The sequence below is a fragment of the Eremomyces bilateralis genome (genome assembly GCF_010015585.1).
Source record: "Eremomyces bilateralis CBS 781.70 unplaced genomic scaffold P152scaffold_37, whole genome shotgun sequence".
In the NCBI taxonomy this organism is placed as follows: Eukaryota; Fungi; Ascomycota; class Dothideomycetes; order Eremomycetales; family Eremomycetaceae; genus Eremomyces; species Eremomyces bilateralis.
Window position 1 is genome coordinate 144,557 of NW_022985103.1, and position 23,018 is coordinate 167,574.

The 23,018-nt window shown below is 53.3% G+C and overlaps 7 protein-coding genes across 7 annotated transcripts; 3 read left to right on the forward strand and 4 right to left on the reverse strand.

Moving 5' to 3' along the window:
• Positions 1-429: 429 nt before the first annotated feature.
• On the reverse strand, positions 430-4,411 carry P152DRAFT_477408 (uncharacterized protein; the record flags this gene model as incomplete). The annotated part of the gene is made up of 4 exons (XM_033681580.1): positions 430-692; positions 743-1,326; positions 1,387-3,153; positions 3,201-4,411. 4 exons carry the CDS (start codon positions 4,409-4,411, stop codon positions 430-432), a joined length of 3,825 nt encoding a protein of 1,274 aa, XP_033530009.1.
• Positions 4,412-4,789: 378 nt separating this feature from the next.
• Positions 4,790-6,621, forward strand: P152DRAFT_462658 (uncharacterized protein). Its single transcript, XM_033680393.1, has 2 exons — positions 4,790-5,350; positions 5,404-6,621. Exons 1-2 carry the CDS (start codon positions 4,997-4,999, stop codon positions 6,454-6,456), a joined length of 1,407 nt encoding a protein of 468 aa, XP_033530010.1. The 5' UTR covers positions 4,790-4,996; the 3' UTR covers positions 6,457-6,621.
• Positions 6,569-9,242, reverse strand: P152DRAFT_462659 (uncharacterized protein). The gene is made up of 4 exons (XM_033680394.1): positions 7,634-9,242; positions 7,546-7,587; positions 7,391-7,490; positions 6,569-7,335 (listed from the first exon to the last, which is right to left on the reverse strand). The coding sequence occupies exons 1-4, from the start codon at positions 8,819-8,821 to the stop codon at positions 6,806-6,808; spliced, it is 1,860 nt and encodes a 619-aa protein (XP_033530011.1). The 5' UTR covers positions 8,822-9,242; the 3' UTR covers positions 6,569-6,805.
• A 685-nt stretch (positions 9,243-9,927) lies between these two features.
• Positions 9,928-10,660, forward strand: P152DRAFT_366659 (uncharacterized protein; the record flags this gene model as incomplete). Its single annotated transcript, XM_033675431.1, has 3 exons — positions 9,928-10,239; positions 10,308-10,408; positions 10,465-10,660. Coding segments are annotated over 3 exons (609 nt in total), but the record flags the coding sequence as incomplete, so codon positions are not given.
• Positions 10,661-11,061: 401 nt separating this feature from the next.
• P152DRAFT_405601 (uncharacterized protein) lies at positions 11,062-12,834 on the reverse strand (the record flags this gene model as incomplete). The annotated part of the gene is made up of 3 exons (XM_033676821.1): positions 11,062-11,631; positions 11,687-12,004; positions 12,064-12,834. The coding sequence occupies 3 exons, from the start codon at positions 12,832-12,834 to the stop codon at positions 11,062-11,064; spliced, it is 1,659 nt and encodes a 552-aa protein (XP_033530013.1).
• A 4,025-nt stretch (positions 12,835-16,859) lies between these two features.
• Positions 16,860-18,997, forward strand: P152DRAFT_224678 (putative 1,3-beta-glucanosyltransferase). The gene is made up of 3 exons (XM_033674516.1): positions 16,860-17,135; positions 17,191-17,958; positions 18,013-18,997. The coding sequence occupies exons 1-3, from the start codon at positions 16,982-16,984 to the stop codon at positions 18,714-18,716; spliced, it is 1,626 nt and encodes a 541-aa protein (XP_033530014.1). The 5' UTR covers positions 16,860-16,981; the 3' UTR covers positions 18,717-18,997.
• A 1,134-nt stretch (positions 18,998-20,131) lies between these two features.
• On the reverse strand, positions 20,132-20,533 carry P152DRAFT_477414 (uncharacterized protein; the record flags this gene model as incomplete). The annotated part of the gene is made up of 1 exon (XM_033681581.1): positions 20,132-20,533. One exon carries the CDS (start codon positions 20,531-20,533, stop codon positions 20,132-20,134), a length of 402 nt encoding a protein of 133 aa, XP_033530015.1.
• Between the last annotated feature and the right edge of the window lie 2,485 nt (positions 20,534-23,018).

Genomic DNA, 23,018 nt, shown 5'->3' on the forward strand with positions numbered 1-23,018 from the left:
AACCAGGCCGCAGCGGATCACTGCAGTAGTAATTCCGAGGTGTGCGCGAGATGATGGTCAATCGTCCGGCGCTTACGCATGGTCAAGATCCGGCAACCGCCTCGCGCTTCGTTTGTTTATATTTACTGACCCTTCGGTAGCGTACCGGCAGTAGGGTGATGCAAGTTTTCTTGCCTCTGTATTGGTAGTGATGCGCTCAACACCTTCGTGGCACGACCTTAGCGTCAACGGTCAAGCCCTGAATCGCTTCGTGCTGCTGTGTGACCAAAACAACTCTATGTAACTTCGCACAATGCTCAAGTATCGAATATTGTACAACATTATTAATTCGGCACCCCGGAAGACCGAGCTCCAACACTCCTGCACTTTAAAGCGTAGTGTAAAGGAATCCGGTTGACGATCCCTGGTTCCGTTTGCCTCTGTTCGCCATTATCCGTCATCATCGTCAACTGCCCGACAAAGTGTGCAGCCATTCTGTACGGCGGCGCGGATAATGTGCGCATGCGCAACTTTCGCTCCCACGCTTCTAGTCGACTCGATGAACTCGTTACCCGTCGCGGCATCGACGGCCAATCGGGCCTGCAGACGTTCCGCCGCTGCAATGCTGTCCGGGTTGGACGATGGGAACGTTTTGAGCATGCAGGATAGGTGATAGACATGCCCGCACGCAAAACCGAGGAGTGTTTCATAATCTGCGAAATGTTAGTTGCATGCAGGAAAGCGACGATGCAAAAAGGCTGACCGTCTTCGTGGAAAACTCTTCCGCACTCAACGCAGTGTCCGGCTTTCGCTTCTTTCGGGCTTCTCCCTGGCGACATTGGCAATTCACCTGCGTCATCCAGATTGTTCGAGGCGTCTGACTCCAGTTGCGGTTGTGCCTCCGCCGATGTTTCTATCTCGCCATCCGGCTCAAGGATTTGTGGCAATTCGTACTCAATGTCGAACTTCACCCCTTTTCTTCGGCCTTCACGCAGTTTATCCAAGCCCGCAGCAACTTCGCTATAGAGCACGCGTGCGACGCCTTCGGAGATGCTGTTCTGCAGCTCGAACTCTTTTACCATGCGGCCGATGCCATCCCGAAGTCCATCGATCTCCAGTCCCTCGGGGATGCGCCGAATAAGCTTGATAGGGTCGATGGCAGTGCCGATTTCATACAGTAGTCCGCGAATGAAACTGGGTTTATCCATACTGTAATCCAGGAGGTCGTCCCACAGGTCCTGGTCAGCTTGATCTTTAGCATAAGAGATAGCCATCGAGACGTCGGCAAGGGAGTCGATTATGAGATATAAAGCACGCTTGGTTTCACCAGTTTTGGAGAGAAGGAATCTGTGGATATCATCAATTAGTTCCATGGAAGGAGCTTGGGATGGTAAGTTTCCGACTTACACCAGCTCTTCAGTGTAACCTCTTTTCTCACAGATCGCGATAGCTCCACCCAAAGCGTAGCTGTCCGATGCCCGAAGAAACTCCTTGAGAAGGGGCCGATCATATTCAGCGAAGAGTTCCACCGCCAGATCGCCAAACTCTTCGACGAAAGACTGCCCCTCGATGGCAACACGATCGCGCATCCTCGACGTTTTCGTGCCTTTCTCACTCCCGCCACCTTTCCACAAGGCTTTCAAGTAGAAGTACAGAAACGGCTGAATCTTCGGTCCCTTCGTCTGTAGTTGATCGACCACGGTGTCGGACGGCACTATGCCTTGGTAGGCTTCATCGACGAGCAGCCGCACGGCTTCCGAGCTGAGTTCCTCAAGTTCACTGAGATGACCTGCGCTAAGCTGCTCTTTCGATATTCTTAGAAGAAGGAATCCTTGGATGTCATCCGACAAAGCCCCGACGAGGTGGTAGTCTCTTATGAGCGCCATTGCCGCGTCCGCATCTTGCAATTGAATGTAGCACTTCAGCGCATCCTTCTGTCTGCCGCTGGCGACGTAGAGTCGAGCGAGAGAGCTCAACAGGAACCGCCAATCTCGGCCCTTTTCGCCATCCTCTACGGTTTCTTCTGTCGCAAGGCCGGAATCCAACTGGCTCTCGATGGCCGAAATGACGCTTTTCGAGTCGAAAAGGTCGGGGTCCCAGATGTCAAGCAGGTCCCGTAATCGAGATTGATCATGGTGGATGTAATGGCCAAGGACGACGGTGTATACATCTGAAGGCAATGCCGGATGGATGTCGTAACTTGGGATGTGAGGTGTTATCTCATCAAACCGCCCAGCATGTGCAAAGGTAAGCACCCAGTGTTCCCATCTCGATGACGTGCCCAAAACTTGACCCGCAACTCGACCAGCAGTGACCCAATCTCCGGCAGAGACGAGCTGCTGAAGCCAGAGCTCGCCGACCCTGCGTTTCTCCTTCGACACGGCCGAATTATGGGCCTTGTTCATGGAGAGGGTAGTCTGCGACGCGCTATCGTCGGCCAAAAAGTCCGCCAAACTTTGTCCTTTCTTGGAGGGGGTGGTCGGTGTTTCGTCGCCGCTGGGCCGGTCGGGGGCAATGGCAACCACTTCCGGATGCTCATTGATGAGCTCCCATGCGCGTTGATACTTTCGGTGGTCCAACAGGAAAGAGAGATGATCGGATAGATCCCTCTTGATCGCCAAAATCGAGTCATAAGGGCTTGCGAGGAAAATCTTCAGTCCTGGACGGATCGCTGCAACGGGAACCTCCTTTAAAGCCCTCGTCGAAGGCGCGACTTTTCCCGAGCCAGTAGAGCCTGGCGGTGTCGAAGCTTTATCCTTTTCGCTACTCGGAAGACTGAAGATACTTGCCCCCGAGCTAAATACTCTTCCCGCGCTGGCTCCGGCATCCCACAAACTGCCAGAAATCGCCCCGAGCGCGCCTCGCTGCGTTTGCAGCGGTCCTTGGTTCGCGGGCACGTACAGGGTGCTGATGTGGTAGTCCGCGGCGGCCAATGACTCGTATCGACTAATTGTTAACATGTCTACATCTACTTCGTCTTTCGTATTCACGTCGATCAGACGGACTTCGGGAGACAATCCATTCTGTCTGTGATGCACGCCTCGTCGTGGTGTCGTCTCGAGCGAGGGAGCGATGGGTTTATCGTCGTCGTCCTTGGTCCGGTATGCAAGAATCAGAAGTAAAGAAGGGGTATAGAGCGCCAGACCCGATAATATGCAGTCGTCAAAGAACAGTCTACACGTATTAGCTTCTTGATCACGATTCGGGCTCTTCTTACATACTTGTGTACAATATCCACACTGCCGGAGAACCTCTCGCCGGCATCTTTCCCAACACCGGCTCGCTCCGATTTGACGAGAAGTACCCATGCTGTATCGCCCCACCCGACAACCAGCTTCTCTACCGAATGTTTTGCGTTGGTCCCATTCTGCACAACTGGACCCTCCTCATCGGATTCGAGCCAGTCCGTGTTCACCCAGTCGGCGCGGCCTTTCCATCCACCACCAAGATCTTCCCAGTTCCCATGCTTCGGCCTGTCGATATGGCCGATGGTCTTCCAGGCGCGTTCGGAATCCAGGCTGTCTAGCTTGAGGTTTGTCCGCATGATTTTGATTCCATGCTCGTTGATCCACACGACAAACTTCCCCGATAGCGACCACTTGATCGTGCTAATGCTACCCTCCCCGGAGTGCAAGACCGCGTCCTTCCCAGGGTTGGATCCGATTCCAAGCGAGCCCAGCCAACCCGACGCCGCCGCAGCTGCGCTGTTCGTGTTGGCATTGGACGAGGCGCCAAGTCGGCCGCCACTTGTGAGGATCAATTGCCCGGCAAGGCCCCCCGACACGAATGACCGGTCGCTCTTATACTCAGGGGACAACGCCACCGCCTGGATCGGCCGGGCGAAGTTCCGCAGCATCACGTCCTTTGGGTCCACCAACGACTGGACACATACGTGACCGTCGATCGAGGCAGTCGCGATGTATATCGAGTTGGAGGGCGTTGTGGGGATCTGAGCATGTCGTGGAGTACGAGGGGACGACGTTGGCGGTGCCATGGGAGCCGACCGTCGACTCTCGGGGCTCGTGACTCGTGGTTTCGTCGCGGCCTCGGAACGCGCTGATGGCAATGGCGGAGGGAATGGCGAGACGGAGACGGAGGTAATCGAGGCGGTATGTGCGCGATAGTGCCGAAGGCTTTGGAACGAAGGAATCGTGAGGACATGGACGCTTCCGTTATGTGTCCCCATGATCATCTTGTCTCCCGCAACCATAAAGGCACTTGTCGCGTCGCCATTGCGATAGACGGGGCTGAGCATCGATGTGAGGCGGGTGTACTTGAGCTTCGGCTCGTCCTCGTCCTCTCCATCGTCTTCCTCGGCCGTATGATTGGGGTCCGGAGAGGCATTCTGGGGAAGTGGTGGAGGATTCGGCGGCGTCTCCGGGCGCCTTTTGAATATATCATCTTGGTCTCCCTCTTCTGATTCCCCAGCCATGCTGAGGCATGCACTGCGAAGACTCAGGGGTGATGTAGCAGCTTCATGTATGGTATGGTCGACCTGGGAGTTGGTTTGGCTGGTGTCCGTATGGGTGAATCGAAGGATGATGTCGTTGGTTCTCTAGTTCCACCATCTGTCCGACACAGTGATCTCACCCTGTTCTGGTCCAACACAAAGGCACCAAGGCACCAACTCCAATGGACCGAGGATGCCCCGGTACCTGATTCCCGGTCCTGGCTGATCCGTGAATAATACGCTAATACATGCTAAAATGCGTAACTATGTGCATGAGTAAATTACTGAAATATTCCGTATTGGTACACTAATTACCGGACAGTGGACGGAGACATGACAAGGCTAATACTCCATATTAAAGTGCGATAATACGGAATACAAAGTTTGAATAACGATATCTTGCATTTCTTTGGAGGTGCTCTAACAGAAGAACGTTGCCGTTTAACACCTACCGCTTCGCCTTTATATTAGTAGCATCTGTGGAATCTGTAGCATCTGCGGCATTGGATATTGCCAATGATGATTCCTTCAGCTCTTCATCGATAAAACCCCCGACCTTACCTGTCCATGCAATCGTTGCTCCGCATCTCCGCTCCTGGCACCCTTCGAACCCTCCACCGCGCACCACGATGCCGGTTGGACTCAATTGCCAATGGAGCGGTTGTCTCAGTTTCTACTACTCGGACATCTCATCCCCAATGCTTCTCGGTAGCCCCACGACTCCATAAGAAGAAGGACTCCGCCGAAACGAGCAATGAGGGGGATGTCCAATCGCTCAAGATCCCCCCGTCCAAAGCATCGCGGTCTGCTATTAGCGCCACATCTCTTCGGAGAGTCGCCGTCGAGGCCGAGCGGTCACGAGGCACGTATCTCCGACAGAGAGGCGGGCGTCACTTCGTCGACCCCGATGCGGTGACCAAGGTATTCGCGCCCACGATTCCGCGTCCGTCGCACCACTGACCCGCGGATCGCAGAAAGTCTTCGCGTATTGCGCCGCCGAGCGATACGACATCGCCGCCGTGGCGCGCCTGGTCCGCCACGACGGCTTCGTCCTCGACCCGTTCCGCACGGGGCTGTATCCCCAGGTAGTGCATGTCCAGACCCCGATCTACCCCGATCACCTCACCGAACCGGAGAAGCTGGACGGCCACGGCGATGTGTTTATCTTCCCGTCTGGGACCATGGTGGCGTGGAACGTCCCGGAGAAGATCCGCACCCGGCTCGTGCAGACCGTGCTGGCGCCCGCGGCGGAGAACCCCTTCGAGCCGGAAACGGACAACTTGGAGTATTTGGAGGATCCGTCCAACGACGTTAGCTCCGTCGTGGGCGACACGATCGTGCTCGGCACGCGGTCCGAGAAATCTGGCTTGAGTCGTACCGTGCCGAGAACTCATGAAGATGGGCTCGACCCGATGCCGCCTGAAGGCACCGGGCAGGAGCAGCATCCGATGGAGTCGCCGGAGGGCGACACGATCCTCGCCAAGATTGCCTTCTCCTCTGGCCTCGCGCGGTCCACCAAGCTGCAAGTCCTGGAAACGCTCCTCGACCACTACTTCGAGTCGACCCGGTCCATCCCGCTGGAGCTGTCGCGGGGCAAAAGCCTCCCGTTCGGCCGGCAGGGCATCCTGCGCAAGACGGGCGAGCTGCTGAACATCCGCGCGCAGCTGAACCTCTACTCCGAGCTGACGGACTCGTTGCCCGACATCTTTTGGGACAGCCGGCATGAGCTGGGGCTGGAGGGATATTTCGACAACGTGGGACGCGCGTTGGACGTGGGCGTGCGCATTAAGGTGCTCAATGAGAAGATGGACTATGCGCAGGAGATCGCCGCCGTGCTGAGGGAGCGGCTCAGTGAACAGCATGGCACCAGGCTAGAATGGGGTATCATCGTTCTCATTATGATCGAGGTGCTCATTGAGTTCCGAAGGCTCTTCCTCGAGGATGCGCCTACCGAGGAAGACATGAAGATGCTGCGGGAGTGGAGGCGTAAAACGGAGCAGGACAGGACCATTTCGGATAAAAACTAAACTTATAGGCTGGGAGTTGCGAGATCGTCTAGTTCTCTCCACTTTCATCCTCCTTGGGCAAACTATTGCTGGCTAGGAATGAATCACCGCAACGAAGTTATGCTATCCTCGCTCACATCAACTCATAGACAATTTATTAGGCCCTTGATCCCTCAAGCGTACAGTCCTATGAATTTTATCTCATAAAAATGGTGCCGCTGATCCCGATCAAGGAGTATGCACCACCGCCCGCCCATCAGTCCGAGTGCACCTCTAATCTCAATGCCATCAACCCAGCGCGAGCCATATCGACATGATAGCAAATATGTACAATGCCTGTCAGCAAGGGGTCGAACACAATGCAGTTGCATTATGTTTCCTCCTCGCTGCTCTCATTCAACTTCACTTGCGTGACGTCCTCCTTTATTAACTGGCCTGCCTCGGGGCCCTTGGGAAACCAGCCAAGACGATCATAGACGCTGCGCGCGCGGATATACGGATCAAGCTCCCAGTAGTTGTCTCGTAGCTCCTTGGCAATAGTGTGTCGTTTCCTCTTGATCTTCTCGATGGCCGCCTCGTCGATCTTTTCATCGCCTTGCGTCGTTACTCCGCGAGAGAGGAGGGTGCTTTTCAAAACCCACTCGAACGTCGTCTCTTCGAAGCTCGAGACGATCTCTTCTCTTCGCTTTTTCAACCGTTCCGCGGTCTCCGTATCCTTCATTTTGTCATTCTCGCCCGGAATGCCCTCACGGTATTTCCACTCAAACTTGTTGTCGCCGCCGAGCTCTTGGATTATCCGTGACTTGGGGATGAACTCTTCGAGGTCCTCGACGTTCTTGGTGAAATGGATCTTCGATGCGACCACGGGGTCAAGCCATCCTTTGATGATACTGAAGACACCTATTTCGGGGTTAGGAAGCACGTTCAAGGTCGGAGAACTGGGGGTGGCGCATACTTGAAAATATCCAAGGCGCTTTGTGAATGAGCACGACGCCTAATGACTCGGGGTAGTTGGCTTCGAAGCATTTGATCATGAATTTGACAGGCGCGTAATCCTTGCACAATGTCAGCGGTCGGCCCCATGAGCTATCACGAGGCGACAAGACTGACCATGTTCGCAAGAGAAAAGCCGGTCATATCGAATACGAGGGCCTGTAGGAGGTCAGCCAAATCCAACGTCCGAGATCACCGAACATACCGCTGTGTCCACCGGCGGGCGCAGCATCATCCTCGCGGTTTCGATGGTGTAGATGGTGTATCGCTCGAGACTGGACTCGGATTGATCCCCCGCATGGTGTAATCGCGTCCGAATCAAGCAGATCGGCCTCCCAACCTTATCCGCGCCGACGATGAAGCTCTTCCCCAACCGCAATTGCTCCAGGAAGTCTTCGCCTTCCCCCTTGACGTCTGGGTCCTCGCTTTGCGCCCATCGCTGCGCACCTTCCTCGCCCTCTTTCATGATTTCCACGTCCACCTTGCCCTCAGCGAGTCGCCAGTGAAGCGCGCTCACCGCCATAACCAGCGCGGCTTGTGAATCCCATTTTCGCGCACGGAGGAATCGTAGCAAGAGGGCGTCGGGGTGGTCGTGTTTCGTCATATCCCAGAACGCGGTTCGTAGATCCGCGCTCGAGTATTTCGTCAGGGCCTCTTTGAATTGCTTGGTCATACCGTGCTTGTCGTCTTCGATGCTGAGCTTGGAGACGTCATTCGTCGCCTTTTCGACCGGTTCAGATGTATGGCTATCGGGCTTCGAAAGCGAATCCGCCTCTCCTTCTTTCTTCTTCCTGCTAAACAATGCCCGTGCCTTCTTCCGCTTCGAGCCATCGAGGGCGACGTTCTCGTTCGGAACCCCTGACGTCGGATCGTTCAAGACATCCAACAATTCCTGATCCACGATTCCGAAGGCGCGTGCTGCTAACACCCAAAATTCCCGCAGTATGACCTCTTGTTCCGCGGTGAGAGTCCCCGGCCGCGCGGGATTGATCTTGGAGGGATCGCCCAGCAAATCGAGCAACTCGGCATCGTCGACCGCAACAGATGTCTGGCCATTGGTCTCGCTCTCGGGTGCCGCCATGTCACCGTGGGAGATCGAATTCCGCTCGGACCGGATATACACAGACAAGGCGAACGAAAGCGCTGCGACGACCGCAAATGTCAACAGGCTCTTCGGCGCAAGGGATGGTGAAGCAGGATTCGATGTGGTTGTCAATGGCCTCCGCACGGTTCCGCAGCCGACGCAATTGCGAAGATGAAGTTGTGGACGATGTGCTTTGGCGTGGTGGAGGACGAATGCCCTAGTGGAAGGACATGAAGACGCAGGAGGAAGCGGGAAGGGCCGTTGCAGCAGTTTATAGACTTGATGCGCAGGAGAGATGCGGGGACGCATCGACGCTCCCACGGAAGGAGTATCCTCGCACGTCGCAACGTAATGGCGAAGCGAACGGATAAGAAGGGGCCGAAATCCGTATGTAAGTGGAGTCTATTGGAATTGCAATTCAAGGAGGGTATTAATATACAGCACCAACGTCCAACACCTGTTGTCGTCTGATGGTCTCGCAAGATATGCCGGACTCATTCACAATTCACAGTTTCCATCGATTCCCCGTCTCCACTAATCACGGCGGTGCATTTCGTCAATGATCAATGATCAACTGAACCCCAACATGAAATATCTGGCAAGCTTCATCAGATGGCGCATATATGATGACTAATATTAGATATGCATACCGGCAGTCGTAACAATTACGAGTCCATCATGGTGCAGTTACAATGTTACCAGTACATAGTGAACAGCGTAGAACATTCTGTTGAGCTGCCCTGCAGCGTGTAAGAACCTATCGCACGTGTTCTGTGGCTTTGACAGGGACAAGACGGGATCCAATGCAGACGGAGTATGGAATACACAGAATTAATTCCGTACTACTCAATTACATCATCTCCTCTTCGACACGGCCTCGAGGTTTGAATGCATCTTGTCTACGGAGTATTCGTGTTTGTTGGACATATCACGCGACACGCAGCTGACAGGAGAGCCGATCCCATGTATGGCTGGGAGCAAGACAACTGATAAAACCACACGTGCTGCGAATTCAATTTCAATATTAATACGAAGTACAACATGATTGATAGAGGATTGATACAAGAAGAACGGAAGAAGGTGCGGAGGAATAGTACCTGCCTTAGTTAAGTTAATAGTACCTGCCTTAACTAGTTAGTTAATTATATCTGACGATTTCCGTACTACACAAAGTACCCGGGCCGTGGAGGGTAAGGAAATGGTAATTACTGGACTGCTGCTGTGAGGGGAACCTCTACTAGTTATGGATCACACTGTACCAAACAAACAATCAAGACACGACAAGACCGAATATCAAACTGCTTCCCCGACTCCATCCACACAGTGTTCAAGAATCGACAACGCCTTATTTCGCCGCTCACATCCTTCCATTGACAATGGCAACCACCACCCCATCCAACCCCTCCTATCCCGAAAAGCGCTCCTCGTCACGTACCCGCAACCCCCCTTCGCGTCCCACCACCCCTCTCCGCCCGACCTCTCGCTCCTCCCTCCGCGATTCAACCCGACAAGCCACCCTCGCGGCCTCGCAAAGCGCCGTCGACGGCGGGTTTCCCCTGGATGCGCTCGAGCCGCGGTTTGCGGAGCTGTCGGACGCGATGGGGGACCTGGAGGCCAACTTCATGCACCTGCAGATCATGCACGAGAGCTTGGGTCGGTTCAGCGAGGACTTTGCGGCGTTTTTGTATGGGATGAATATGAATGCGTTCTGTGTGGACTATCCAGAGGTACGTCCCCTCGAAGGAGAGGCATGGTCGAGATGCGGAGAACAGAGTAGTCCTGATCAATATAACAGGCTCCGATTCCAGAGTCGTTCAAGCGAGCCAGTCAACGTCAACCGCAGGAGGAAGGTCCGATGTCAAGAGAACCCGATTCAGATGCAGAGGCAACGTTCTTGTATGACCTCTTTCCTACATTCAAACCAATGCGTCCCCTACTGACTCATTTCTTAGGACTACCGATACGTCCTTCGTCGACAATCCACCTACATCGTCGAAAGCATCTTCGAGGTTCATGACCCCCGGCCCAAGACGCGCGGGAATTGGACGCGGAGGACCTACGAGAGGGACAGGACGCGGCTCCGCCGCTGCACGAGGGCCCTCGACTAGAGCGAGTGGCCTGGCACGAGCGACGACTCGAGGAAGAGGCAGGGGTCACTGAACGAAAGTCTTCCAACCCAACGATCAACCGAGAAATCCAGAACGCAAATGATCATTTAATGAGCGTTACAACATTATTTCTATTGACATTAATCCACCCCAAATCCACCTCCGATTAACTAGCCCACGAAGTACGATACGCTCCGAAGTTGAGGAATTTCGTGCATCGCCGTCGTCTCATCGCCGTCGTCTCGATCTTGCCCGCGCCAGGGATATATATGCTAATGTCATGCGGCTCCTACCTAGGGCCTGGCGCCTCAAGGAAATCATAATAGGAGTAAGTCCTAGTGCCATCGCAGAAGTGGTATCTCAAAGGGATTGAAAGGAACACTCAGAATGCAAAGAAGAGGTGACTGTTGTGTTTATGGCGCGAAAAAAAAGGATGAAGGTTTAGGCATGGGCCTGCGAGAACGCCGACCAATTCTCGCGGCGGACTGCCCAGCCCTTGATGGCGATCACGACTGTTTCCCACGCCATGATGAGACAGGACAGACCCATGGTGACGGTGAAGACAAACATGGCCTCGATCTTGTTATCGTCCAGGGCATAGATGATGGTGTGCGTGCTCTCCATGAAGATCAAGCCGCCGCCGATGAGGCAAAACGCCGTGACGATTTCGGACGGAGGTCGGGATGGAAGGTATGAGGTCGGCGGGGATATGTACAGGGTGACGTACGTGACGGCTCGGGAAATGGCACCGGCCACGAACAGCATGCCCCATTGCTTGTGCACCATCGCGGAGGTCATCGAGTGCTGGTGGTGGGAGCTCATCATGATACCAAGAAGGAGGACGATGACACCAGGCATGGGATTCATCGGGAATCGATATTGCTTGGGGGCGTCCCATTGGTCGTCTGTGGAGTCAGGACCAAACCGCTGGGGGAGTGATGCATCCTTCGTCACGAGGATAGAAGTGTTCAGGAGCTCTCGAACTTTATGGGACTCGATGAGCATTCCGAGCTGCAGCACCTGTTAGCGAAATTGTATGGCAAAGCATGGGAATTCGTCTACGCACCAATCCACCGCCGAAGAACATAATGGTGATGGACACATGCTCCAAATCTTGCGCCCGCCACGGTCCACCGGCCCCGCCCAAATGCTCAAGGAAGATGTTGGAAGCTCCGTAGAGGAAAATGAGGAACGATTCCATGAATTCGGCGGACACAAACCCGGCTTTGCGTGGACCAACCAGCGTCGCCGGAGGTTTCACATTCCACGCCCACCCCAGGTCGGCGAAGCTGCCCATCCATCTTCCCAATGTCACCAACCCATACCAGAAGAAGATGCCGCCTTTGACAAAATGCGCAAGCCCTCCAAAGACGTCTTTGCCGCGCTGCAACACTAAATTAACCATCATGGTCATCGCAGCTCTCGCGAAACTCGATCACTTACGAAAATGCCTCCGTACACGACACCACCTGACGTCAGCGCCAAAAATCCGAGGATGAGGATGGTGCGCTCAACTGCCGTGTAAATGAAGCTCATAACCTTCAACGTCTTTCGGAAAGCTGCAATGCGATACACGTTGCGCGACAGCATCTTATCGACATACGTGTTCCGCAAAAAGCTGCGCTTCTCCGGCTCGTCTGGCTCGTCGTCCTCGGCATCATCAAGGCGGATATTGCTGTGTCCAAGGTCGAATGGCCGGGTTTCGGAGGCGATGCTCGGCGATCGCGTGTGCGCACCGAGCAGCGAGGACGAGTGGCGCTCGGTGCCCTGACCCGAGTCACCGGACCAGCGCACTTCGTCGTACGGCGACTGCTCCCGCAGCCGGTCGTACTGGGCGATGTTGGCGGCCGACACCGGCTCGCAGTCGTACGATGTGCGGTGGGTGGCTTTCGCACGGGAGGTATATACGTTGAGGATGGCCATGACCGCCCAGGCCACGGCGATCCAGGTAATCGCCCACCCAATGGGATGATGTACGTTGTGCTCGTAGAGATCCGGAGTGGAGGCATTGTAGATGACGGCGAACAAGACGGCGACGGCGTTCACCAGCAAGAACAGAAATTGTGCCGGGAGCGTGTATCGAGACCCGGCCACGCTAAACACCACGCCAAGCGGTAAAATCACAACCCAAGCTATGACGCTCAGGATGATATGAGCCGTGATCATACTGGGGTGGCCTCCATCTGCGAAGTAACTCGGTTTGTAGGTCGGCATCGGCGCATCGCCACCGACAGCCAGCGTGCTCGACGCTTCATGTCCGGAGCTTGTCCCACCCATGTTCATGTCGTGCGAGGTGTCACCATGCTCGTCGTCGCTGTGAGCTACTACCAGCGGCAGAAGCAGGACCAGAGCGGTAGCTATGGGAAGGGAAAAGCTAGTGGGGCCCCACATCGACGCTAACTGTCGAGGGAGTTGGGGACGACAGTAGGTATATGTTTGAATAGGGACTTGGGATGCGGATAGGATTGGTTAGGAAATTGTTTCTGGAGGTAAAATCCGTGCAGTGAATGGCTCAGTCACCAATATCCGTCTTAGCGTGAGGTGGGGCATACGGAGAGAGAAGCCGGCGAGACGTCGATTGACGTGCGAGGAGGGGGAGGTAAACGGATCTAAAAGGCACTGAGGATAGGACAGCAATGGAGAAGGAAAGGCAGACTGAGGTTGTAAATATACATGCAGGATGGGTCATAGGGCGGAACGCTGCGGCAAGGGACGGGGCTACAGAAATCTTGAAGGAATTGGTCGTATTACGAGTGTCCCAAGCAGAGCTTCGCGCAGCGATTTTTTTTCCAACAACCCTCCGATCTTTTCAGTTCCTACTATCCTTCTACCCCCCCGTTCAACAAGTTTTGTACCGCTCGTCTACGACCATCAAGAGTACCAATACCATTTCCTTTGAGCGGCTTTGAGGATTGACCGTCGTCTTGACGATACGCGGGACCGATTCCGCATTTCCGCATTTCGCTCGACGATAAACCGTGACGTCCGCCGTCCCGTTCGCAAATCCAGGGTCTTTTTCAAGGTATGTCCCTAGCTGTATGCTATGCTAGTAGCTCCAGGGTTTTTGTCACTTATGTCAGGCCTCCGGGTGTTGTTGGCTTGCTGCAGCCACGCCACTGCATACGCATGCCACAGCATCATGATCATCCCCCGCGGGCTTGGTCGGTGTTAAGACACAACCCTGTCGGTCGGAGGGTGGTCGGAGGTTGGATGCCGATAAATCGTGATGGATCGTGCCGTGTATACGGGTATTCCGGAAGGTAGGTACATAGTCACCGTATAATTTGTGTACCTGGTGGTGGCGGTGATAATGGTCGAAGCATATTCCGTATTGACGATTGTTCAATATACCATACTCGTGATATCTTCATATGTCTACCCTCCATACGATAGTGGTCCCAACCCAAGTCCAAAGGGTGCTTGTTGTACGGAGTATCTAGAGGGTACTTTGTCCCCAGCTGCCAAAAGCACCGCCGCCCATCCCGAGCACCACATGCACACTCCGCTGCTACACACCATTATTAATTCCACTCCCTCTTGTTGGACTTCGGGTTAGCCTGTCAGCGACTCGGCCCTGACCTGCATGCTGCTGCCTAAGTCCTGACAAATTCATACTAGACAGACAACAGCCCACTCATCGAACAGAGCCGCGAGGTTCGTTAACCCCAAGCCCGACCTGGGCCACGAGATTCCGGCTCTATCCTATGTTCCCACAAAAGTCATCCAGTGCTCAAATCACTGATACGTCGTTACGACTGACGAGGCATCGAATTTATACGCACGTACGAACAAATTGCTCAAAACACCAGCAGGAAATATGAACCACCTGATGTCTGGATTCTGATTCTCACCCCGCGATATCGCTGATGCCAAAACCGTTGTGAGACGCAGATACATCCATCAGGCGCTGCTGTGGCCGCTCGCCAATCACTTTGATGGTCAAACAAGGGCCTAGCTGCCCATGCCGCATGCAGTATTAATAATAATTTGCAGAATGCAGACAAATCCAAGAGGCTTGACCGCTGGAGGCGTAATCAATTTCAGGGTTCAACCTCACATTCCGGCACTCCGAGTTCTGACGTCCACTGTCTCGTGGTTGTGTGTCAAGTGTGAAGAACACCCTATCCTTGACCTGTTGCGACGATGCCATCATATGTACGAAGACCCAACACCCTCGTGTGATGTTCTCCCCTTCTTATACGAATACCGCCTCCAATAAGGGCCAGCGGTCTTGAGGAGTAGGATTTGGACTGATGTTCCCCTGTTCCTGGGCAAGTCAACAATCGCCAATCAAACATGTCTTCTGCTTCTCCCGGACATCCGATTCTCCGACCGGGCTGGTACCATCCAAGTCTGAACTCTGAACTCCTCTGGGCTCTGAAGTGGTAAAAGTCCAAACCATGAGGCCTCTACGCGCTTCCGGTTGGTGGTTGGCGCCCAGAAGTGGCTGAAGTGCATCTTCCATAGGCACTTCAACCGCAGTCTCATAGATTCCTAGCGCTTGGCAGCGTCTCAGTCCTCCCAAGTCCAAAAGACCAAAGACGGGACTTCGGAATTTGGAATCCTCTTCCGCGACCTTCCGCAGTAGGGTTTCCAAAAATTATATATTTCAAGCGCCAGTCTCCAGCTGCACCATCTGGTCATCCGACAACCAGTCTCGGTCAACCATAATAGCTTTGACGTTTGAACCGATGGTGGGGTTTCAACTTTCAAGGAAAAACATTCGGAGTTCCGCCGAACATCAATATAAGTTGAAGAACGTTTTGAGATCCCGTCCAGAGTCTAGATCTCCTTACTGGTACCCTCTGGTGGGGACGAAATTGAGTTACGTTTCTTGGCATTCCCCCAACCATCACCACCATTACAGGCAGGCCCAATTCGCTCAAAAACAACATAATACCAAAAAGTATACTCTTTTCCTAATTAAGCAACTACTAGAGGTCTGTTTTAGTGAATTCTCTGCCGCGTTTTGGTTAAGATCGTGGGAACTGTGCTTAGGGGAATGCCAAGAAACGTAACTCAATTTCTTCCCCCCGGAGGTACGTATTTATGAGGATCATCATGTATGAACCCCTAGTTGCTATTAGCGGGTACTCCCCACCGATCAGCAATACCCGATAATACACGATATTACTCCTAACGGGAATGCATTGCATCACTCGCCATTGTCCAAGTTCTTCATTTATCAATGTATATTCCAAGCCCAGGAAGTAAAAATCCGAAGTGGAGAACCACAAGGTTTGTTTTTGCTACAGCTCAACTACTCAAGGGTACGTTTTGTGGGGGAACAGATGCATGCCGATCGAAATCATACTACTATGTACAGGCATCTCATCCAAGCAGAAAATCCATCCATACTGCCACAGGTTGCTAGGGCTCCGACGTGCAGTATAACGTCTCGAATCGTTTCACATCCCTCCCTAGCCCCTATGATTGGTAGATCGTTCAGTTCGGAGAGGTTCTTGATGTCAGCACATTCTGGGGTGAAGTTTTTGGAGTTGGCACATTGGCGCCATGAGGATAGAGGAGCCTGCCCAGTATACCAAGGCCCCCCAACCGAAATATCAATAACTCATAACCGCCACATCTCATAATAGCGGTGGTTTTATGGGTAATGCCAAAGTTTGGAAATTGGAATCGTCTTGGAGACTTGGACCATGCAAGGGCTATCTAAAAACCGAATGGACAAGATCCAAACTCCAAAGAGAATGATTCTTGGTGGAACCGTAGAACGAATGCATGGGAGATTATTGAAGAGGAAGAAATGGTGAAGTGAGGACAAAGACTTACCATAGTAGTCATGGATAGTCACGTGCAGTTACATTCAAGGCTTCTGGACCTTCACGTGACAGTAGTACGTACCCAGAGCCCACTAATTCCGATACACAGCCTCTCTAATCCCTGTAAACCCCTCTTCCCCCTGCAAGCCCCTGAGATCCCCTCTGACATGAACCAGAATTGATGGAACAAACCTCCAATTCCTCCTGCGGCCAAGACAGCCATCCTCCTCCTCATCGTCTTCTTCAACTTCTTCAACTTCTTCATCGATATTCATCGCATCGTCCTTTTTTCCACATTCTCTTTCCTCTTATTGTATCCTCTATATCTATTAATTGAGGGCCTTTCTTGTCACTCGTTCGACTCATCCCTTTCACTTGACCTTGTTCACTCGCTGCTGCCGCTTTAGGCCTGCTTTTGGGCCCCGTGTAAATCCCTCCTGTAGGACTCCTTATTCTTCTGTTTATCGTCCCTGTCGTCAATTCTTCTCGCATCCTCCATCGCTCGTCGCTAATCATTGCATCAGTATCGGTCCACATTCCCATCCATCCCTTATTCCACAGTACCTCACCGACCTTCCACAATGAGGTCTTCAGTCCTCTCAACCGTTGCAACAACGGTTGCCATCCTCGCCTCAACCGTTGTAGCTGACGTGGACCCGATTGTCATCAAGGGCTCCAAGTTCTTCTACAAGTCCAATGGCACCCAGTTCTTCATGAAGGGCATTGCCTACCAGGGTACGACGTTACCTTCTCTCTCGAATTGGCCTACGAAGATGCTAACCATACCCAGAGGATATTTCCACCAACGGCTCCATATCCGGCGCGGATCTCAATAAATACGTTGACCCGCTTGCCGACGTTGCTGGCTGCACCCGCGATATTCCGGCTTTGGTTGAGCTCCAGACCAACACCATCCGTGTCTATGCTATCGATCCTACCAAGGACCACGATGCATGCATGAAGATGCTCGGGGATGCCGGCATCTATGTCATTGCCGATCTGTCACAACCTGCCCTGTCGATCAACCGAGACGATGCCGCTTGGAATGATGATCTGTACGAACGGTACACCGCCGTCGTGGATGCTCTAGCCCCATACGATAACACCCTCGGCTTCTTTGCCGGAAACGAAGTTTCGAACGCTCCCAACAACACCGATGCCAGCGCTTTCGTTAAGGCTGCCGTCCGTGATACCAAGCAATACATCAAAACAAAGAACTACCGCACCATCGGCGTTGGCTATGCCACCAATGACGATGCCGATATCCGTCAGAACTTGGCCAAATACTTCAACTGCGGCGATGCGTCGGAGTCCATTGACTTCTGGGGTTACAACATCTACTCATGGTGCGGCGACTCTTCTTTCAAGGAGTCCGGATTCGATGTGCGCACCAAGGAATTCGAGGACTACAATGTCCCGGTCTTCTTCGCCGAATATGGCTGCAACTCGGAACGGCCCCGTCTCTTCTCCGAAGTTGGCGCCCTCTATGGCTCTGAAATGACGGATGTTTGGTCCGGCGGTATCGTCTATATGTACTTCGAGGAGGCCAATGAATACGGTGAGATCAACCGTGCTAGTTTATCGGTTTTCATCTGCTAACTACATGAAACAGGTCTGGTTAAAGTCAAGGGTAATGAGCTCGAGAAGCTTGGGGACTTCTCCTCGCTTTCGAGCCAAATTGCCAAGGCTACTCCCAGCGGCGTCGACATGGGCTCGTACAACCCGACCAATACCGCTCCCGCGGAATGCCCGGCGGTTGCCTCCACTTGGGCCGCCGTCGCCAGCCCTCTCCCGCCGTCCGTGAACCCGGCGCTCTGCACGTGCATGATGTCGAGCCTCAGCTGCGCAGTCTCCGACAACGTCGATGAGGAGAAGTACGGCGATCTGTTCGGTGAGGTGTGCGGCTACGGTACGGAATACTGCTCGGGCATCGCCCACAACGCCACCACCGGCAAGTTCGGCGCCTACTCCATGTGCAACGCCAAGGAGCAGCTCTCCTACGCCTTCAACGTCTACGCGAGCAGCGACAAGAACAAGAATAACGGCAACGCCTGCGACTTCAACGGCGCCGCCACACAGAAGTCCCCCGCTTCCCTCTCCGAGGACTGCAAGTCCCTGGTCTCCCAAGCCGGCACCGACGGCCAAGGCACCGTCACCTCCGTTCCCACTCCCGGTGGCGCCGGCGCTGGTGGTAGCAGTAGCAGCACCGGTGCCAGCAGCGCCCTCACGGTTCCCAGCATCGACTTTGGCTTCGTCAAGCTCGGCCTGTATGTTGCGTGCGCTACCCTTGCCGGTGCCAGCATGATCATCCTCTAAACGAATACATGTTGGAGAATGCCGTCTCGTCGATCTGGTCCGATGCCTTGGTCATCAAGACTATCTATGCTCAGATCAGGGTCGGCTTCATGGGACAGCTTCTGCCTTTTCGGCGCATTATGGGTTCTCTTCCACAGAGCGTGGAGAGCGTTATATTCATGTTACTTTGTAAATTTGTCGCTTCGGGGGTGTGTCCGGGATTATGGGTCAACCAGCATAGTATCGCAATTCCATTCCTGCATTGATTCTTCCAAGTACTGTGCCGCGATTTGCGTCCTAATTTTCCGGTCCGCGGAGCCGATGTGGAGCAAGCTGGAAAGAAATTTGAATGTCGCGTCCTCATGCTCGTGCTTTGAAGTAACTGATGCTCTAGCCCACGTTCCTGCTCATTCCTGGCGTTCCGTACTGCAGTGGTGCATAGTGTTTTCATTCCGCCGCTCACCAAGACACAGCCACCAACCTATGCATGCTAGCAGGTTATGCTGTGCGTCGACTTTCAAACTTCCTGTGTGGTCAACTGCAATATATACATGCTTCTCCGTTTCGCGTCTCCTCGTTAGGTCATTCATTTCGACTTTTTACAATCGGTACGGCTCGACTTAGCATTATCGGGAGCCTTGGGGGTTCTGAGCCTCCTTCCCACTCCTTTGAATATATCGGCTCTCGCATCATTGCTTCTAGCCAGAGTACAGTCGTTTTCACACCCTTCCGCAGCTGATCGGAGTGTCCGACGTCTTCATCACCAACGTCAACCGCGATCTTTTCCACGTCGACGGTCTCCACCACGGTCCTTATGTTGGAGCCGACATCGCCATCCGTTTCGTCATTCGTGTCTAGTTTCGTCTTCGGAGCCGACCATCGTTTCAATCCCTTTGACGTCTTCGGAGATGGCCATCTTCCAACCCCTTCTCCGACGTCGGAATGGCTGGTCATCGTCCCAGAACCGTCATCTATATTAATCTATCCCAACAAAGCAAAGCCAGCCACGCATAGCAGCATATGTCCCTCCCGCCAGCCGAACCTTGTCCTCAGCACTTGAGACCGCCTCACCTATGACAGTGCCGTCTTCGAGCTGCCCTTCTACCACTATAACGAGCATTACGTTACTATCGGTATAGGTCTCTCGTTTGTCATCAGCGCCGTGTGGCAACGGGCTTCTAGTACAGTGTAGCGCAGGTAGAGGGCGACATATTTCAGGCACATCCAGCTTCGAGTCGCATGGGGAAGGCGCTGGCCCTATAATATTTGTATAACTCAAGATTCATTGGTATTACGGGTTTTATATTTTTCTATCCCCTTCTGCTACCCCCAGCTCTCTCTTTGCCCATCCAAATAGTCGATCAAGTGCCTCTAGATCCTCAAACGTGCGATTCCGTAGTTGCCTAGCCCCAGCGCTCCTCCGGCAACGTACAAGTCTACCACTTTGGGGTGCCCGTGCCAACAGATTTGTACTTGGTAGACGACGGCTTACAGTCCTTGCCGCACTTCCTCTTCACCGCCTCCTGAGCTGCATCGGCTGTCGCATTCCAGAACTCGCAGAAGGATCCCGCCAGCCCGACGAAGTAGAGGGTCTCCTCCTGCGTGCACTGGTAGAGGGCCGGGTCGTCGCTGCACGGCTCGATGAGAGATGCCGTGCCCCAGAAATTCTTGCAATGGCAGATGAAGTCGTCGATGGGGCAGTCATTGTTCTGGAGGCCGTTCGCGTGGCAGTATTGCGCACACTTGGGGACCAGCGCCGTATATTGCGGCTGCGTCTTGATACAGGTCCAGTCCATGTCGGGAAAGGTTGGGGGCGCGCTCTGAGACGCGGAGAGCATCGCGGTAGAGAGGGCGAGGACAATGGTAGACGACCGCATATTGACGGATCAAGGATATTGGAGCGGTGATAGCGCGAGATAAATAGACAATTGAGACGGATAGGGAGCAACTGGAAGACTCAAACGAGGGACTGACGGCTAGAAACGTAGAGATCAGGCAGACAGAGCAATAGTCAAGGAAGCTTAGAGGGCTTCTCCAGATTCTTCAAGGGACATCTCCTCGATTTATAAAGGTACGCAGGACTCGACCCTGTATTACATGTAGCTCGCACTGCATACGGATATATTGGTTTATGTCAGTCTCCAAGCGAGTGGAGTTCGAGCTGATCGACTGAAAAATCGCCAAGTTAATATTGCCAGGCACGTTGTATCCCGGTGGCTCAGTGTGGAGATTGTTATAGCTATCCGACAATTGGACGTCACTTCCTATGCAGCTGTAGTCGGGGATCCGATGCATATGTAATACACTCATGCAGGACAGCTAATGTCTCGTGGTCCGCCAATGTCGACGGTCAGTGGCGTACATTGACGGCTCTCTGGAGTCTCAAGAATCAAGTGACAGATACTTTGGGAATTGGGGATATCCGTCAGCCGATCCATTTCCGCATCTATTGGAGGCTGCAAAACACTGCACCGCACCCCCCCCTTTTCGCAACTCGACCGGCGCACGTCGAATTAGTATTGCTTTCTCGGGAAGCCATCGGAATGGCAGAAACTCCTGAGATAGGATACCTTGACCGGGTGACGGGTAATTCAAGCCTCTAACAGGTGGTACTTTTCCAGTCGTGTCACCATCCGTCTGCGGTCCCCGCGGTCCTGCAGTTCAATCTGCGGTTTTTGACCTCACAGTCATGAGGCAGGTATATTAATAAATCAGAATGGGACTTGATGGACGTTGGAATGATATGCCCGACAGCTCCCCTGCACGTTCGCTTACTACGTTAGGTTCGACTCCAGGGTTCCAGCTAGGCAGCCCAATATGCTTTCATTTGCATCATGTAACCAGACCTCGTGAAACCCAATTTTATTGAAAATCCCCATTCCAGGGCATATACTCCGTAGCAAATGAACCTAATTATAAACGAATAGGAGGGGATCGAACTTCGTTTTCAGGAAGGATGGTAGCATCAGGCTGCTACTCTATCAACTTCTTGTTCTTCAGTCGGCCGATGCTGGACTAGGATGAAGGGAAGAAAAGAGCATTGAGGGTCGGGTGGAAATAGCGCCTTATGATCGCCCAACCATTCCCCAAGTCCCATCAAGACGCGGGCGCCAATTATTAAGGGGAAGAGAAATTATCGAGATGCTATGCAACCGTAATAGTTAAATGACTGGAATGGTGGTGAACAAGACCATGTACACAGAACACCACGATACGAGCTGAGCATATGCCAGCGAGGTATCATCACTAGTACCCATATGGATAGGGAAGAGGAAAGAAATCCCATTCGTCATTGTCGTGACTATCTGTCCATGCTATCAAATATCCCATCTCACTCAGCCCGGTACGTTTTCCTGCATCAGCACTTGAATGAGGTCCGACTCATCCATCACATTGCTTCCATCCATCGCTCACGCTTCTAACCCGACGATGCTGAGCATCAACACCGCCTTCGTCCTCTAGAAAAGTAAACCAGCGCTACTCCGACAAGCCAACTCCGCAAAACGATAGTTACGGGAGGGATTGGAGACATTGAGATGTATTCCGAGTTCTGAAGGGAGGACGCGATCAAACACGCGGGAAAGAAAGAGAAGAGAAATCGCTGGCACCGCTGCCCAGGTTGCATCGGGTGCCCACTGCCATCGCTCGTAAAGAAGAGAATAGCTCGCTACAAATCGCATATCATGCAACGGAAATCTAAATCAAAGGTCCTCATTAATCCAATCAGAGCCGTCAAAGGCGGTGTTGCCATGACGCCCATCATGAGAAAGGCCCGCAAAAATGTCGTCCGTCCCATTTTGTTGCGAGAAGCCCATGCCAGACATGTAGTCATAGTCCGCAGCTGCGAAGCCCGTATTGGCAGGTGCAGGCCCGGTGGCGTTTCCGGAAGAGTTGGTCATGTTTGGGAACGTGCCCAGACCGGGTTCGTCGAACAACTGGAAATCTTGCCCACCATTGGGGTCGAATTCATCGCCGAGACCCTCATCCATTATGTCGTCAGGGGAGAAGAGCGTCAAATCTCCTTGACCAACCGGGGAGATGTGTGTGCCGAGAGTGGTATTCTGAGGGAGGGACGGGTCGGGAACAGGGAGTTGTGGAAAGCCATACACGCCATCGTCAAAAACCTGACTGCCAGCAGGGGCTTGGTTGGCATAGGTGACGAAAGGTGAGGCTCCACCGATAGTATTCGTAGTCGGAGAGCACGGCGAAAGGTGAAACTGGCCTGAGTACGCAGGGGTTGGAGGGTTGATCGATGTGTGGGCGCTCTGGTAAGAAGGATGGACATGACCCTCGTTTGAGACCGAACGACCGCCATTGAACGCA